This window comes from Nuphar pumila, chromosome 6 (genome assembly GCF_984573655.1).
Source record: "Nuphar pumila chromosome 6, dmNupPumi1.hap1.1, whole genome shotgun sequence".
NCBI classification, from domain to species: Eukaryota; Viridiplantae; Streptophyta; class Magnoliopsida; order Nymphaeales; family Nymphaeaceae; genus Nuphar; species Nuphar pumila.
In genome coordinates, this window is record NC_143254.1 from 7,976,537 (window position 1) to 7,995,374 (window position 18,838).

Consider the following 18,838-nt stretch of genomic DNA (forward strand, 5'->3'; position numbering starts at 1 on the left):
CCATTTTCATTAGGTCCAAACCATTCACCAACAATCTATAGCACAAAAACAAAACACGTGCACCATCTCTGCCTTTTTCTTTCTTTTCACGACGGAGTTTTTCTGTTTCTTTCCTCTATTGTTTTTAACTTTCCTTTTTTGTTATAGTTCACTGCCATGCCCAACGAAGGTGGGAACAATCTTAACGGATGCTCCTCTCCACTTCTTTCCGTTTTTCTTTTCAACTTTCTTTTTTTTTTCTCATTGGCCAGCATCTGGTGGAGCCGCTTGACGCCGGTGGTGGTGCGTCTTGTTCACGGTGATGCTCTCGCCGGTGACCGACCCCTGCTCTACCCTGACAGTCGAGTTGATCAGGCGCATCTTCATGTCTGCCGGGACCTTGTCGCCCACGCAGAGATCCTGGACATTAAACAGGGGTTCCGGTCCTCACGGCGCCTCCAGCCTATGGTACGACACCAGCTCCCCGTTGAGGTCCTTGGCCATGAGCTCATGTGCCTCGAAGAACCCCGAGAACACGCATGACACAGTCACGGCGCTCCGATCACCACGTTGGGGAGAGGTCAGGTAATTGAGGCACCGGGGGGACTCGCGGTGCCTCAACGAGCAGACGGTGACGCTGAGGATCCGACCGGTGATGTCGTAGGCCTCCTGGAGGGTGAGGTTGCTCATGAGGTGCCAGAGCATGCCCAGCAGCTGCTGAATCTTGTGGGTGTAAGGTCATGCAAAGGCTACAACTGTACATGTAACAGATAAATTTATAAACACATTAAATATAAAATAATTAGATAAAATATGTTTCTTGGGGGTTAAAGAGATTTGTCCTAAGGATGTGTCCAAAACTTAAACCCCTTTGCATGATTATAAATGCACTTTATGAGTATAAAAAATATTCTGAATTCAAATTATCTGAACCTAAGAGAATTATTGTAGTCTAAGAGAGTTGAGAAGTGTGGACTTCTCTGGCAATTTCGAGCATAACAATGCACGCTTCAGCCTGTTAAAATTTTGCGTTTTCTCATTTACAGTTTTCTACATTGGTATTCGAGTAAGGTTCAACATATCCCGTGTATGTTCTCCCCCCATGATTCACTGAATCCCACGTCTGTGTTCGGGGGTCTCAAAAAGCACCACGTATATAAGCATATGGGGCTCGTATTCCCGTGTATGTTGACATCACTCAGCATTGGAGTCTAGTTCAGTTGCAAAGACTTAAGTACCATTTCTTGCTATTCTTGCCATAAAACGTCGGTTTGAGAAAATAACAAAAATATCCTTCATTCAAAAAAAGAAAACAAATGGTTCAAAAAAAGGACAAACATGTCCTTCATCCAGAAAGTCGAGGATGATGTTGACTTTTCAAAGTTTACATAGTGAAACGAACATTAGCCGACGATCCGATGGTGATCCGGCGAAACGATGGTGATCCGGCGAAACGATGGTGAGTCGGCGATCCGATAGTCATCCGACGAAACAAACCTGAGCCATCAAAAATGTTTGTTTGAACTTTTCATCGTCATCTTCTTCTTCTTCCTTCTCCGTAAAACACTGTAAGACCCCCCCTCTCTTTCTCTCTCTAGAGAAGAAATCAAGGGAGGCAAAGAGCTCCCCCTGGAGAAGGCCATGAATCAACTCTCTTACTCTCTCTCCCTTCTCTTTCTACTTCTGTGCACATCCAGCAGACGATCCTATATTGCTCCAGCAAAGAGTTTTTGCCCTTACAGAAGGGGGGTTTGGGGGTTCCTCCCAGCGTGGGTAGCATCGTTCAACTTTGATGAGTTGTGAAGTTTGATTTAGAGTTTTTGCCCTTACAGAAGGGGGGTCCGGCGGCTCCCCCTCCTTCGGCGCGGGTTCCGCTGCGCGGTCAGCAGGCGGGGGCAGCGCCCCCCGGACCAATTTTTTTTGGGGCCTTGTATAATTTTTTTTTTATTTTTTTCCTCTTTTAAATATAAAAAAAGAACAATAAAGCATTTTGTTTAATCGTGTGGTTCATGTTTCCTTCGGTTGTTTCTTGCTCGAGGTTTTCGTAACACCCCTTCCTACGATTTTTCTATTTTTCTTTTTCTGTTTATTTCCCACGATTTTTTCAATGACTCCCCTACAACGATTTTTAGTGTTGTCGGGTCTCCAACGAGCCTCACAATGATTTATAGTGTTGTTCGGTCTTCCAACAACGATTTGTAATATTGCTGGGTCTTCCTACAACGATTTATAGTGTTTTCGGGTCTCCAACGAGCCCCACAACGATTTATAACCAACTTGTCAGGGTCATATCTCCCTAACCGAAGGTAATATTCCAAATCCGTAAAAAATGGTGTCTTTGTTATTGAGTCTAGTTTATTCTTGTAAATTTTCAGCGATTTCTATGGTTATTTTGTTTCCCATTTTAACTAAAAACTAGACCCCTATTATTCTGTGTTATTTGAGTTGCACAACACTACAAAAGTGTAGGCACTGAGAATGTACATGAAATTACACTTGACTATGTTCCGGTAGAAGGAATGCAATTTAATAATGAGAAAGCTGCATATAAATTTTATAATGATTATGCCTTAAAAGTTGACTTCAGTGTGAGAAAGTTTTCTAGTAAAAAATAGAGATTATGGAATAATAGGGGTCTAGATTTTAATTAAAATGCTAAATGAAATGACTATAAAAATTGCTGAAAATTTACAGAAATAAACTAGACTCAATAACGAAGACATCACTTTTTACGGATTTGGAATATGACCTCCGGTTAAGAAGATATGGTCATGACAAGTTGATCCTAATTCGGGTAGCGATTTACAACGATTTGCTTACTAAATAACACTACAAATCGCTATAGTGAGATCCAACAACACCATAAATCGTTGTGAAGCTCGTTGGACAAAAACACTATAAATCATTGTAGGAAGGCCCGACAATATTACAAATCGTTGTTGAAAGACCGAACAACACTATAAATCGCTGTGAGGCGCGTTGCCCCCCGTCCGCTGACCGCACAGCGGAAACCGCGCCGAGGGGGGGGGAGCTGCCGAACCCCCCTTCTGTAAGGGCAAAAACTCTAAATCAAGCTCCACAACTCATCAAAGTTGAGCAATGCTACCCACGCTGGGAGGAGCCCTCAGACACCCCTTCTGTAAGGGTAAAAACTCTGAATCAGGCTCCACAACTCTTCAAGTTGAATGACTTCAAGTTGAATGATGCTACCCACGTTGGGAGGAGCCCCCAGATCCCTCTCCTATAAGGGTAAAAACTCTGAATCAGGATCCACAACTCATTTAGTTGAATGATGTTATCCACACTGGGAGGAACCCCCAAACCCTCCTCCTGTAAGGGTAAAAACTCTGAATCAGGCTCCACAACAGAAAATGTGCAGGTCAGTCGGTGCTTGATGGAGCAATGTAAGATCTTCTGCTAGATGTGCACAAAAGCAGAAAGAGAAGGAAGAGAGAGAGAGTGAGAGGATTGATGTTCATGGCCTCCTCCAGGACAGATTTCTTTCTCGAATAATCTTGCAGTGCAGAGACTGGGTCTTAAATAATCATCTTCGGGGCACTTCAGTCTTTACAATCACTCCTTTTCTAGAATCGTTGTTTTTTTTTTGCACCAATGGAGGAGAGGGTACTTAAGTCTTTCCAATCGCATCAAACTCTAATGCTAATTAATATTGACAAACATGGAGATACGAGACACACATGCTTAAATAAGTGATGCTTTTTGGGACTCCCGAACATGAGATGCCCTGTTAGGGGGGAGAACATATAACCTGCTTCGACATATCCCTATCGGTGATTATGTACGTTAAAACGCTACTTTGTTCATCACTAGAAGAAAAAAGAAAAAAACTTAAACCAAGAAATAAGCGTTTGAGGTTACTATAAAGTTTTTTTTTCTGTTCGTACATAGGGCAATCGGCTAAAATAAATAACGATTATAAAAAAACCCAAAACTCGGATACATAAAAAAAAATTTACGTACTTGAGTTTGTTGTTTCTTCTGGTGACTGGAGACCGTCCTTGAGAAAGGGGTGTAATCTTTCCGACAAGAGTTAATAGCATTAGTGATATGAAATTGTTAAATGCAATGCTTTTATCTTGGACACTAGCAGGTCCCTTGAGATGGGGAAAATTTTTTCAGAATCTGGCTAGTGCTTCCTTTCTTATTGAGTAAAATTGGTAAAAAGCATGTGGTTCAATGTCATCTCTATTTATTTGAATTGTTCCTGAAAGAAGTTGTAAGAGGAAAACAGATGGCTGTTTGGAAAATTGAATTTATGTAGCATCTTGAAGATGGAAGTATGCCCATTTTGATTGTAGTCCGATGCGTGCTCAAACATGTAATTTTTTTGCCTTGAGCTTTGTTTTTGTTTTTTTTGCCACAGGTTCTTGTAGGCTATCACCATTGTTATTATTTATTTTGTCTAGAGTGGGCATGGGATGGAATTTCTTGTCATCTGGCTTGAGATATGCTTAGGCCTAAATTTTGTGCCCCATCCTGATTAACTGGGCCTAGGCCTGTCTGCTAGTTTACCAGTGCAGGATTGGGTTTGAATGCAAAGTTATTGACATGGGCCCAATTCAATTGCATATGATTTTCAGCCCAATTTCTTGGCATGGGCATGATTAGTATTTCGCCTAATAGTGACCCGAGTAGGACTTCAAACTTGGTTTTTACCTACTGACAAGCCTTGTCAACCCTGCCAAAATATCCACCCACCCCACAGGGATTTGATGCACCATAATTGATCATCCTATGAGGCTCTATACCGTCACTCTCTTCTTCTCTGCCAACTTCATCGCCATTCATCCAATTGTCTTCAAGCCCTACGTCTATGTTAGGATTGACCACGTTAGTTAGTATACCATAGGCAGCTTTGTAGCCTAGCTCATTGTGCATAGAAATCTGACTTTCTTGATCTTGGACATCAAAGTTGTAGACTTGGTATTTGACAATTCATTTCTACCAAGTGCATATCCTAGTAGGTGGTTGAAAGAGCTGGTTTATAATTCGGTTATATTGGTGACAGTAGTGACCTTGCATCATTTCTTAGAATAATTGTTGTTCCTTTTGACCAGTCCTATGGAAAAAGAAAATCCCGCTAGTCATTTTTCCTATTTTCTTTTGCAAAACCATAAGAAAGCCTCTCTGTTTCTCATGGCTTTTACCATGAAGGAAATGTGTGATTCCTACCAACTGTTGAACATGCATAAAATGCAAATGGGAAGCTATGATGTAAGCTTTGAAAAATATGGATTTTGAAAATTATAAGTATGCCCAAGCGGTTTAGGAACCACTAGGAGCTTCTGGCAATTCATGGATAAGAACAAATTTTAAAATTTTCTTTCTTTTTCAATCTTGCTGACTTATTGAGTCCTCTTCTATATACCCTTTGTGATATTAATGCAAGTTTTCTTTTGTCTGCTTTCCAACGAAAAGAATAAGCACCTATGAATAATGAACTTAAGTTATTTTTACTGTTGTGATGAGCTTTAAAGCATTTCTGAGCTATTTTCACGCATTTAATGAGTATCGTGGAAGTTTACTTGTTATATCACATAAAATGGAGAAAATTAACACACTTAGGCTATACTTAGGTCGTTCTGTTTCATTTTCCTCAAAGTTTCTTTTCGTTTTCAGAGAAGGAAAAAAAAAACTTCCAGTAGCACAACTAAAATGCCAGATCTTTTAGGAATTCTTCCAAGAACGAGGTACCATTGCAAAGATTTATTTGTGGCCCTAGGGCTCCTGGATCTTGTTTCATTTGACTTATTGTGATTTAGGTCAAAAGAGATTTGAGAAGGATTCAAACTTCAAATCAGTTTGCTATCCAAGATGCCAAACCAAGTTGGGATAAGAACCAATTTAGTCCCCTTTGGACACTTCCAATTTCCGGAATGGTACTGGATCTCAGTTTTATCAACAACTCTTGTGGAGAGAGAGCCGAACGTAATTCAACATTACCACTCATGAAGATCAACAAATTGTTGAACCCATGAACTGATCAAGAGCAAAAGCTAAAAACAAATAAAGAAAGCACAAGAGAAAAGAACATCAGACAGATAAAACGGGCTCACGCCAAAGCCGCTTGCCCAGATTGCAGCAAAGGAAATGTAGCGTCAGCAGGAGGGAGCGGAAGATCACTAAGATGCAAACGCAAGATCGCATAAACATCTACCAAGATTTTATGCACCAGGTTATGAGTGTTAACTGGAATATGACGAAAATGAGTGTCGTTTCGTGCCATCCAAACAAACCACCAAGAAGTAAGCAACCACGTCCGCCAGATGAGCCTCCACCTCTTGCTGCGCCTAATACAAACTGGCCCCAAGATCAGATCTAGCGCAAAAGACTCCTCCTTAACCAATACTTTCGGATGCCTCCAGGTCCCGCTAAAGATTTCCACAAATATTGGGCAAGACCAGAACAAGTGAAACGTAGATTCTTTAGCAGCCTGACAAAACACACACCAACTCGGGAGCTGAATGCCCCACTTCTTTAAATTACTGTTGGTTTGGATCCTAGCGTGCAAAATTAACCAAGCCAGGACTCGAGAATGGGGAGAAGGACCATTCGCCCAAAGCACATCCTCGGGCAACCAATCAGCCCCCGACGGGAGCAACAATCTATAGACTTTTTTTAGTGAGAAACTCTCTGCTTGGCGTCAAAGCCCACTGCAACCACTGACCAAAATTTCTGGAGTCCTCAAAATGGTCTCTAAAGCAGGCTAAAGCCCTCAACCATGATTTACGCAAGTGCGATATAGCCAAACCTCGGGTTCCCAGACGAACCAGGGTAAGAGCCCCATATTTAGCAAGAAGCAAACTAGCACAAGGGTTATCCGGTTGGTGGGCCAACAAACATTGTTTGGGGACAAGAACAATGCTTCGCAGTCTGGGCGCAAAAATGCCTAAACCAGCCATACGTCAAGGTAAGACCACTGAACGCCAACCAATTAAATGGCGCTTACCCTTGAGTTGACACCCAGACCATAGAAAACCTGCCAGCAAGCGTGTCAGCTGCTTCTCTACTCCCACAGGCATCACAAACATAGACATGAAAAAATCTGGAATAGTTGAAAGAACATGTCTGACTAAGGTTAGACGGCTGCCATGAAGGCAATTTGCGCTTCACTTTTTGAAGCGTCGAAGCCCAAGCAACTGAATTGAGGTGCTTCACTTGTAACGGCAAGCCTAGGTACATAATAGGCAAGTCAGAAATAGTGCAATTAAAAATTCTCTTTCCAACTGCAAGCATATTGGTATTAACATTGAACATGGTAATAGAGCATTTGGTCTCATTTAGAGAAAGCCCGGATAGGGAGAGAAAGAACTGAATGATAAGCTTGAACCTAAGCATCTGTTGAACATTTGCACAACAAAAAATGATCATATCATCATCATAAGTAAGAATATGACTCTGGAAGTCGGAAACCTGCAAAGGTTCAATGAAACCCGATACAGCAGCCCGCTTAAGCAAGACCACAAGACCCTCAGCAACTGCATTGAACAACAAAGGCGATAGGGGGCACCCTTGCCGCAAACCCCGTCTCAGCTTGAACCGGTCTCCTCTAATACCATTGATATTTAACATGGTATGGGCATTTGAGACCAACTCTCTCACCCAACCAGAAAAACGACGACCAATACCGAAGTTTGCTAACATTTGAAATAAGAATGACCAATGCACAGAGTCAAAAGCTTTATGAAAGTCTAACTTAAGGACAAAGTAAGGTTGACCGCTTGTGGAGAGAGAGAGAGAGAGAGAGAGAGAGAGAGAGAGAGAGAGAGAGAGAGAGAGAGAGAGAGAGAGATGAAACAATGCAACTGTTCACAGTCTTGTTTTTGGATTGCTGAAAGTTTTCAATTTTGCTCACCTTCACTGGTTTCGGTTGGAACTTGGAAGACTCTAGGCTTTGTAATAACGTTTTATACCATTTCGAAGTAGCAATAGTTACTCTGAGAAAGCAGGCTCTTTCAGCTCACCGGTAGGGATGGCAGTGGACCAGAGCGGGGGTGGGGGACAAGGTCTCCACCCCTGCCCTGTCTCAAACTCCTCCCCTCCATTCCCGCATGGGTTTTGATTTTAACCTCCATCCCCATTTCATGTCCTCCATCTCCTGTCCAAATGGAGCGAGGCGAGATGGGGCCCCGTTTCCCCTTGGTCAATTGCCATCCCAGAAGAAAGATTGGAGATGGGGCAGGGCGGGGCAAGGTGGGGATCGGGACGGGGCGGGATTGGGGAAAGAGTTAAGTTCATTTTCGCCTCCATCACCGCACAGGTTTTGATTTTAACCTCCATCCCCATTTCATGTCCTCCATTCCGGGTCCAATTGAGGCAAGGCGGGGGTAGGGTGGGGCCCGTTTTCCCGGTCCACTGCCATCCCTACTCACGGGCTAAAATCTCAGCCATCACTAGGCTTGACCTCTCTCTCTCTAGGAAAGATCAGGTGAAATGTGATTGCACACTTTTAGTGCCCTGTTGCACTTGATCACTCATCTCTGAAATCCAACAACAGATGCAGGGTGATTAAATGCAGCAGCACACTAAGCGTGTGCAATCACATTGATTTCCTCTTCTTTCCTTATGTGCTCCGGCCAATCACATGACTGCATTTCACGGGCCCCACAACAACAGAATTCAAGCCCCACTCAAGATGGGAGAAACGGAGCCATGTGATGGGCTGAGGGCACATAAGGTGTCAAGTCAGAGATTTCTGGATCCCAAGTTAAGAAAATGTCCTCATTCAGAACTCGTCAGGACAAGAAAATAAAATACGCAATAAATGAAATCAGGTATGGCCTGGGTAGATTGAAGTTTGAACCAAAGACTCGGGAATATCTTAACTAATCCCTTGTGTGCCCTGGGGCCAATCAGATTATAGCATTTCCTCTATGTCCCCCAGCTGATCACATGACAACATTTTGAGTGGGGGACTGTTGTGATCGGCAAAGGAAACACAAGATATCATCAATTAAGACTTGAGAGATCTCTAGGTCTCTTTCAGGGTGGATTGGTTTAAAGAAGAGGAAAATGCCAGGATGGTTCATGAAATGCTGCTAACCCATTTCCACTTTTTTCCGATTTATTTCTCGAAAAAATCGCATTTTGGATCAATTAAAGATCTGGTGGCGCTGGCATCAACCCGCCATAACTAATGGCTTGAAACTCTGAGGCTAGGATCCTCAACCCCAGGACCTATGTTGAATGTTGCTTCATGAATAGAACGATGACCACCCGTTTGGCAGCCAAGGCCCAACACCAATATGGCAACTCCTTTGGGGCTGTGTCCATTTTTTTTTTGAAAGGCAAGCTGGGTTTAGGCAGACCCCCACCAGTTATTCAATGTACCACTGGGTTTTGAACATGCAACGTCCCACCTGCACTGACTGCCTACGCGGAGCACCCGTTGGTGGCTGTGTCCATTTTTACTTACATAGCTTCCTTTCAAAAGAATAGCTGGTACACTAGACTGTTAGGTGTAGACTAACCCGCGTAGTTAAGACATCTCCCCCACATTAATGAATACATCGAGCTTATATTCCACTCAAATTCGAGTCACTTTTCCACAGAGAAGAATTGATCCAAGGATTCAGACTTGCCTAAATGGCTTCCTTTCAGAATAAGAGTCCGTATACCTGTTAGTTTAGTGCAGAGTATAGACTATATAATCCTGTGTAGTTGAGACATTTTTTTTACTCGGATAAACCGTTTCAGGTATGCTAGCTCAGCCTGCCTTACTACGGTCTCTAGCTGTCCATGTCAGCCTAAAACTCTGAGGGATTACCCTTCGTCCCCAGGGAGTCACCAAGCTTCGGCTTATGCAAGGGGTGATGTCCATGGGATATGAACCTAGACTGTCAGTCTAACCGTCTAGGAGCCATCCCACTGTGCCAAATTAAACCCCTTGGGTGTACTTGAGACGATTACTTGTATGAAAATGGGGACTATGCTGCTCTTTTTTTTTTTAAAGTCACTGTTAAAACCTTAAAAAAATTCACAGTTTTAGGTGTTTTATGCTAGATCTGAACTGTTAGATGTGTTTTATGATGATTTACTCAATAGAAAACATGTTTTTAATTATCTTTATATTGTGATGTGTATTTTAAAGAGGTGAAAAAAATTAATGGCTGATATTATACTAAAATTTGATGATAAAATATTCACTTGTTTACATCAAATCAATTCAAAACAAAGCTTGTTTTTAATAAATAGGCAATGATAAACACATCTAAGGGTCAGATTTAACAAAAAATAGCTAAAACTATGATTTTTAAAGGGTCCTAAGTGACCTAATAAAAAAGGGCTAGAATAATCCTCACTCTCTACTCGTATTAATGCCTACTCCGAGGTTATATTTCAATGAACCGTGTTTTTCTTTTTTATTCATTTTTTATGGTACGTAGATTTGATCCAAGCATCAGACATGATTGGAAGTTAGCATGTGCCAGTGAGAGATTCCACCCTTCCCAGACCTGAATAGGGTCTCCACTATTATTTCATCAAATCATCAGAAATTAATTTCAGTATTATTTTTTTAGATGGGCGTTTCAACCATGCGAAACATATATTTTAGATGTTTAGTCCCTATGGAAAAGGATACATGTCACCCCCCGCACAAGCACATTTTAGTAATTTGCAAAATATATGTAGACGTAGGAACTCGGTAATTCCCTCATGGATTTTAGTAATTTGTAAAAATCGTAAAGTTGCATTCTCAAAGTACAAGAGAAGAAATGTTTTGTTAAGCTTTCGTATTCTTCTTATTTTTTAGAAACACAGTAACGTCATTGCCATGGATGGTGGTCTAGCCAAATCATTCATATCTTCAAGCTAAAGAAAGAGAGAGAAGCACACAACAGAGATGATCGGACAAGATTTGTGGTTTTCAGCAAACAGAGAGAGAGAGAGAGAGAGAGAGAGAGATGTTGCACGGGACAACTTTATGCAAACTATATCTACAATGGTGGGACCATTCCATCATGGATCCGATCTACAGCACAACCACAAACCACTCGTTGTCCTCACATGCACCAACTCACTTCCTGATGGACGATGCAGGAGATCGATCAATTTATAGGTGTATCATTTATTTCATGGCTGCAAACACGGGCGCTCTTTCGACCTGGAAAAGGAAAAAAGAAAGATGGAAAATATTAACACCACAAGATCACGCTTAGCGATAGATATATGTTGACAGAAACAGGCAAAATGAGAGAGACTGGTAGGTACTAGGTATACGTTAGGTAAGTGTATTAAAAGGAATTATGAAAGGAGATTCAAAGTGGGTTACCATGAAAGTGGCGCCCATTATGTCCTCCTCCGTTGCGGGCACGCATGTGACCTTGTTCTTGGGGTGCTCATAGCTCTTCAAGTCTCCCCATCGTGTTGAGAAGAAACAGCCTACACAAAAAAGTCACACCCATTAATCTTTCTTTTCAACTGCGGGGGACACTGATAGTATCGATTCATCAATCACGACGGTGACCCATCACCATCAACACCATGCTGGTGATTTTGATGGGTGATATCATACACATATGATGGATCTTGAGACGGATGATAATGATGATGATTACCTTCAGGGAAGGAAGCGATGGATTTGCCACAAGAGCCACTGAGCAGCTTCGAGTCGTCAGCAAAGGCAAGGAATCCATCTGCCGTGATTCCCCAATACAGGGGAACCTTGCCGTCTTGGTCCTGTTCAATCATCCGTGTTTTGTTATTTATGAAATGATAACCAAGTAAAAATAGATAGGAGGGGGACAATCTCAAACGATGGACAAATCAATAGAGGTGGGTGATGGATCAAGAGATTCAAAGAGATGGTGAGTGGGTGGGTTGGGGATTCGAAGTCGGAACCACGTACCGAAGCAACGAAGACGGCGGAGGTGGCGTTGTCAAAGACGATGAAGGCGAAGTCGCCGGAGAGGTGGCCGACGACGTGGCTGGGCGGGTAGGGGGCCCTGTCCCGCAGCGCCTTGTAGGCCTCGATCACCAGCAGCGCCTCGTTCGCGTTCTTCGACAGCCCGTACTGCTGTCTCAGGCTCGCCAGGTTGTCCAGTGCCCCCGAGAACAGGCAAAATATCTCGTCCTTGCTCGCCAACACCCTAAGATATCCCATTTTGTTTCTTAATTTCTTCATAATAATAATAATAATAGTAATTAACCAATAAAAATCATCCCCTATTTCCTCCAGTCCAGGCTCTACGAGGGATATTTTCGTTTGTATGGAAATTTACTGCTGACAAAATGACTATAATACCCCTCTTATTTTACTGAGGCCCAGATATTTTTTCTTTTTTATTTAGAAAAACAAAAAAAGGAGAGGCCCTTCCCGACTTCTGCATCGATCTGTCGGCCAAACCCAAAATTAAGGACGGAGAAAATTTTTATTTATTCCACCACGTAGAATTACAGATAGTGAAGAGGGTATTTTCGTCCTTATCTGATAACAGTTAGGTTTGACTGGAAGGCGAATCTTTTCCATTTACAATTTCGCCATTTTTTTCGGAACTCGGAAATCCAGGAAACTACAAAGCTCCCCAACTTTGTCTTCAGTTTTCGCACGCCTTTTTTTTTTGGGGTGTAGTTTTAAGTTGCGTTATATATATATATATATATATATATATATATATATATATATATATATATATATATATATATATATATATATTACAAAACCTACTAAATGAAACATGATACTGGATTTCTGTATTTGTTTTCCAAATTCCGACCCCATAGATGGGTTCAACACTATTGATTTACTAAAAATCGATACTTAGATCATAAATTTTGGATGAAAAGAAATGATATCTGGAGCCTCAAAAATTAATGAAAACTTATAAAAACCTATCTATGCATGATAATCAAATGTTCTAAGAAGTGATTCTTATAAAAACAAAAATTTCAAAAAATACCAAAAATTCATGAAAATCAAATAACATGTTTCATTTAGTAGGTTTTGTATTTTGTAGGTTTCCATTTCTCATATATATATATATATATATATATATATATATATATATATATATATATATATACTACGAGTCTGCTTCCTTGCGGTGACCTTCCTAGCGGATGTGGTGTGCTTCGACCTTTCACCGTCCGTTACTTTACAGACACTTTACAGGCGGATCGGCTCTGTTAGCAGCCAACTGATCCATTGAATGAACAGTGACAATCTCATAACACCAAAGATCCGTGATTTGGGAGAAGATCACCAGATCTGGTCTTTGGAGGGGTAGCGGTGTTTGGGTTGGGTGGGTGTACCTGGGCCTGAGGTGATTCTGGTTGTGATGGGTGTAGGCCAAGTACGCCTCGCTACCAAGTCGGAGGGACACGGCGTCGAGGGAGTTGCGCACGAACCGATCGACGAGCAGAGACGCCGTCGTCTTCGGCGACGGAGTCCGGCTGCCCGCCGCCGCCAACTCGTCGGGGGCGGTCACGATGGAGCTGCTGAACACGCCCAACATCTTTTTCTGTATCTTCCCTTTGATTCACTCCCGGAAGTAAAAACGAAAGAGCAAAACACACCACACGATCTACGAATACGAAGTGGAACGAAGGAGTCACCTTTGCTCGCTATTTATAGCGAAACAAAAAAATGTAACTTTTATTTTTTTCCCTCAAAAAAAAATTAATTTTTTTTCTGCAGGAGAAGATTACGAGAACGCCACCCAGATTTTTATTTTATGACGCAAATATCTCTTATGCAAAAAGGACCAATGATAATAAGGTTATTTACAAAAACACATTTTTTTTATAATAACAATTATATAATTTTATCTTCTTTTATTCGAATTTGCGTACTTGGGTAACCATTGTAAATACTAAATAGTACGTAGATAATTCAGCACAGCTGGTTTTGGAAAGTTGAAAGTGTTAAGAAGGTTGCTTTCGTCATTTACTGAGAAGTGCTTTTCCTTTTATAATTAATTCACATTTATGAACGTGTAAACATTAAACACGATGAGATCGGATCGGATAAGGATGAGAGACATGTGATGTGTGGGCCCCAACGTCACTTCTCCCTCTTGTCTTGGGACGTCACTTCCACTGGGTCCCACCACCACTCTTTAGGTTGCCCTCAAAACTGCACCTTTTTTTTACCTAAAATACCCTCAACCCTGACACAAATAGACCTAACTATCTTTGCCCTGCCACATAACACAACTTGTTGTCAGATTCGGATCTTGGTATGACCCAACTTCTTGGATCAAGGATTGGAATCTTGAAAGCTAGTCCAATTGGTATTTACATGGCTTAATCTTTGTGAATTCAGTTTCAAAATCACATATCATTGTGCTTCCAAGGTCCAACTAAACAGATCTGTTAGGGTATCCAATCCGCGATGGAGGATGGATGGTCTGTATCCTCTAAAGTCAAACTAGCAATGTAGACCCATTTAGCCCTGATGATTAGAATTATGTGGGACGTCGGCAATTAGAATTGTAGAATATGGGATTTGGGATGTGTTGGACCACATTTTAAGGGGAAGGGGACCCGTTTCCTTTTAAATATCAGAGGAGTGGACGAGGGCAGATCAGGCGATTTGACATCTTCACCGTCCATTGCTTATCCACAAGGATTCTACGGTCTTTATGTAATTTGTGGACGGTGAGGATATCAAATCACTTTCCTTAAAGCTTTCGGAGTGGACCCCTTCCCTCAAAACTTGAGGAAAACGTTGAAATACATGCACGCACAGACACAAAGAAAAGGATCCAAATCCCACAAATTGATGCCCTCGATATAGGAGGATCTAATAACAAGACACCCTGTAAAGGTCATCCAGCCACCTTGGAATCGGGATTGCAGAAATGGCTCATCTTCAAGGTTGGATCTTACCTTGGAGTTTCGGCCTAGGGATGTCAACGGGTCTGGTGTAATCCAATATCCTACCCGAATCTGAATCCGATAGCTAAATTCAGATCCAGTTGCTAATCGACTCGGCATTTAAGTTTTGCATCCCAATATGAGTTCGAATTTGATTAAGATCTGAATGCAATTAGGTGTAAATGTCCGGTTTTAATTTAAGCAAGTCACGTCCGGATTCGATTTAATCTCATCCAATCTGGCTCTAAATCCAATTAGGCTAGATCCAGTTAAGTTGAACTCGGTAATGCCTAGATCAGACCCGAGTCCGACCTGTTTACAAAAATTTGGCCCTTTGGGTTTGGGGTTGAATGGTTTAGCTGGCTGGCCTGGTCCGAGATTCAAGAAGCTTCCCCCTGTAAATATGAAAAAAAAAATCTTGTTTTTGAAATGTTTTTAAGGGCACAAGCTCTAAACACCACACCACAATATGTGGTTATGATACTCCCTGTGGATCGAACTGAGGGATAATAACGCAGTATGATCCAATTATGTTAGAATATGTAATTGCGTGTGAATCAGTTTTCAGGTTTGGACAAACAAAGTTTAGGCTCCAAATCAAGGTTCGAGAAGCCCACATACGTAAGGCGGACATCCGCAAAACTAAGGGTGTAACTGGGTCGGTTATTCGCGATCTCACCCAACATCCCAAACAGATTGTACCCAACCTGACTCAACATTAGTACACTCAAGGGTCGGGATCGGATCTAAAATGTAGACCCTTTACAAAAACGGGTCAAGTCTTGGGTATCGTAAATGAAAACTCAAACCCATTTGGACTGACCCACATTTTATACCTGATCACCCAAATGATTCTGCCTAATGTACACTGAGACTAATCTTAACCCGACCAAATTATGTACCCAAACCCATTTTATACGTAAACTGAACCCATTAAAACCTGACCCACTATTGGAACCTGAACCCATTTTTTAATATGATGTATAATTGTTCTTTTTTTTTTCAACTTGAAATGATTGGTTTGTATCAAGATATTCTTTTTATATTTAAATTTTTGGCATCATGTAGAATACTTAATAAACTTCTTATTTTTTATCCTACAATCTTCTTAATGAATACCTGATTCCATTAGTTCGCATTTTCTAAATGTTGGGTAATTAGGTCTAAAATACCATTCATACCCAAACTCGTTAACCTATACGAGGTCTACATTTTTCAGCCATGCACAGACCTGAATTGAAATGAGTTGGATCTGAGTTTAATTCTCGAACCCGATTAAAAAACAGATCTATTGATAACTGGAACCGATACATACTCGAACCTGTTAACCTATATGGGTCCATAATTTCCAATCATACCCCAAACCCAATATGATTGGGTTGGATTTGGGTCTAATTTTTAAACCCAATTTGAAATCAAGTTTGATCAGACCCACTCCAGTTGTACCCTTAAGCCAAACAGATGTGCAGCAGCTTATGAAGCCAGATTTATGGATCTCCAGATTCAAAAAGGCAAGCTGGGGTTAGGAAGACCCTTACCAGTTATTCAACCACCTATATATCAGTGGGTTTCGAACTTGAAATGTCGCATCACATGGTAGCGTGAACAATCTGCTCCTACCTGATGAGCAGCGCTAGTTGCAAGTGGACGTATGACCCAAACCAGCCCCATGGAGATCACCCTTATCAGCACCAATAGCGACAAAGTTACACAAAGCCAGCTCATCAGCCATGAAATTTTCTGGAATTTTTCAAAACTTCCATCTTTCTTGTATGTGTTGGTGTGAAACCTTGACAAAAACGGATACAATTGAGGATTCAAAATACCAAAAAAAAAAAATTTAATTACTAGAAACATATGCAAACAAATCAAATAAAAACTTTTTCCTGAGATTTTTCGGATAAATTATGCATAAATCATGATATGTTTCATTTAAAACAAAATTCATGATCATTAAATTTTTTTTACTAAAATAGCTCATCTTGTGATTCATCTAACACATATTAACGATTGATTGTGCCCAATAAATTAAAATGACCAAAATACTCTTAAAAAGTAATAGTACTTTTCAAAATACATTATTGCCTTTTTAAGTATAATTGGTTTTTTATTTTTCAAAGAAAACAAAAGGCTAAATATGTTTGAAAAAAAAAATAAACTTTATATACTTGAATTTGAAAATTAAAAGTAACTTTTTCAACCGCAAAAAGTGACTATATCCATAAGGGCTCGTCTTCTTCGTGGCTAAGACCAACCATAGTGTGCCACCTGATGACACGAGGCATCGGCAGTTGGACACCCATGGACAGTATAGTCCAGTCATTGTTGGGGGGCGGTGTGAGGTCATCATGAAGAAAAAGAAAAAAAAAGTTGGTGAGCTTTGATTATCCATGTGGTTTGCGGGAGACATCAAGGCCAAAGTTTTGTTGGGGATTTTCCCTTGGATGCTTAAGGATATGATTAAGAAAAATGAAATGAGAAAAGAATAATTAAGACGTGTTGGACAAGATAATTAATTTCACCTTATGAGGTTGGAGATCCATAGTATATCCCTAAGACCACCAAAGTTTGGTGTTGAGATCCTCGCCAAGGGTTAGTAGCATCACCCAGTGCGTATGGTGATGGAATCCAAACTTAATCGACCAAATTAAATTATGGTTGGAATTGTCATGCTTACCTACACTACACATGCCTTTAATATACATCTCCCACCCATATGTCCCTATGGGGCAATTTTTTTGTTTCAAAGGAGAGAAAGATGAGTGAGTGCGATGGGTTGGGTACGAGTGTCCCAATCCCGGGCCGTGTTATCAGAGATGATAGGCCAAGGGTTTTGTGATAAAGAAAGGGATCTGATTAATTATCCAAATCATACTTGTGAGTGTGTCAATTGGGTAGGGTTTACCTGGAACCGACCCGAACCAAATCCTATAGGGTTAGGGTATAGTGATAAATAAGAAGACCCAATTAAGACCCAGATTCGGACCCGAAGGTCTGATTAATACATGGACCCGGGTATAGTTTGTGAAATTTTATACCAGACCCAGGTTCTGATTAAGACCCACAATTTTTCAATCAAAAAATGATAATTTTTTTTGTTTGTTTTACCAGGTATGATCCAGGTCTGGTTCATGTAGTGCTTATCGGGTCCGGGTATGGTTTTTCTTATGGTGAGTCTGATTAGACTCAGGTCCAGACCTGATACCATACCCAAAAATCAGGGTCAGGTCTGGTTCCACCTGGGTATGAACCAAACCCGAGCCATTGAGACACCAACTTGTGAGCATACAGAGCAGAGTATGGTTCGTGAAATTTTCGTACCAAACTGGGTCCGACCCAAGTCCTGATTAAGTTCTGCATCTGGTTCAGCTTCAGTTTACGTTACCTAATTTATAGGACTTAGGTATGGTTTTGTGTTTGGTAGGTCCAATCGGATCGGGCTCAGACCCAGTTCCAGCTTCACAAATGGATCCGAGTCTAAAGCCATGGGTCCAGTGATGGTCGGCCCATTGACATCACTATTGATGATGATGAACCATGGTTCCGTTGGGTTCTTAACCATGGTTGGTACTTGGTTTATGTGTATTACTCAATGTTATCAGTATCGGTGCGTATCGGCAGAATTTAGAATTGCTGCAGACCTGAATCGGCTATTTTTTAATAAATGTAAAAAATGCCAAAAAATGATTTTTATCATTATTTTAAAATATTTTAATAGTTTTAACACAATAATAATTTATACATAACGATTCAGACGAGTATCGGTATCGGCTTATACAGCTGAATCGGTAGTCCAAGGAATTCAGGGCCGATATTGACAACATTGGTATTACTGTTTTCCAAATGATGAATTGTCCTCTAGTCCGTAGTGGCAAGCAGAACGGCTCATCACGGCCCTAATTATGATTTCTCAGTAACAGAGAGAAGAATATTTCACTGAATCAGGTTTGAGAGAGAGAGAGAAAGAAAGAGTCTTGAAGCCCTTGTAATAAGGGTGTCAATGGATCGGGTTTGGTTTGGA

The 18,838-nt window shown here is 41.1% G+C and overlaps 1 protein-coding gene across 1 annotated transcript; it reads right to left on the reverse strand.

The window, feature by feature from the left end:
• Positions 1 to 10,718: 10,718 nt before the first annotated feature.
• On the reverse strand, positions 10,719 to 13,543 carry LOC149833817 (stem-specific protein TSJT1-like). Its single transcript, XM_090011047.1, has 5 exons — positions 13,252 to 13,543; positions 11,849 to 12,089; positions 11,559 to 11,679; positions 11,273 to 11,382; positions 10,719 to 11,104 (listed from the first exon to the last, which is right to left on the reverse strand). The coding sequence occupies exons 1-5, from the start codon at positions 13,452 to 13,454 to the stop codon at positions 11,069 to 11,071; spliced, it is 711 nt and encodes a 236-aa protein (XP_089867173.1). The 5' UTR covers positions 13,455 to 13,543; the 3' UTR covers positions 10,719 to 11,068.
• Positions 13,544 to 18,838: the final 5,295 nt, after the last annotated feature.

Excerpts from the sequence above, each read along its gene's own strand:
- LOC149833817 (XM_090011047.1), bottom strand. The coding sequence starts at position 13,454 with ATGTTGGGCGTGTTCAGCAGCTCCATCGTGACCGCCCCCGACGAGTTG. Across the intron at positions 12,090-13,251 it reads CAGAATCACCTCAGGCCCAG|GGTGTTGGCGAGCAAGGACG; the intron begins GTACACCCACCC and ends GGGATATCTTAG. Across the intron at positions 11,680-11,848 it reads CCGCCGTCTTCGTTGCTTCG|GACCAAGACGGCAAGGTTCC; the intron begins GTACGTGGTTCC and ends ATGATTGAACAG.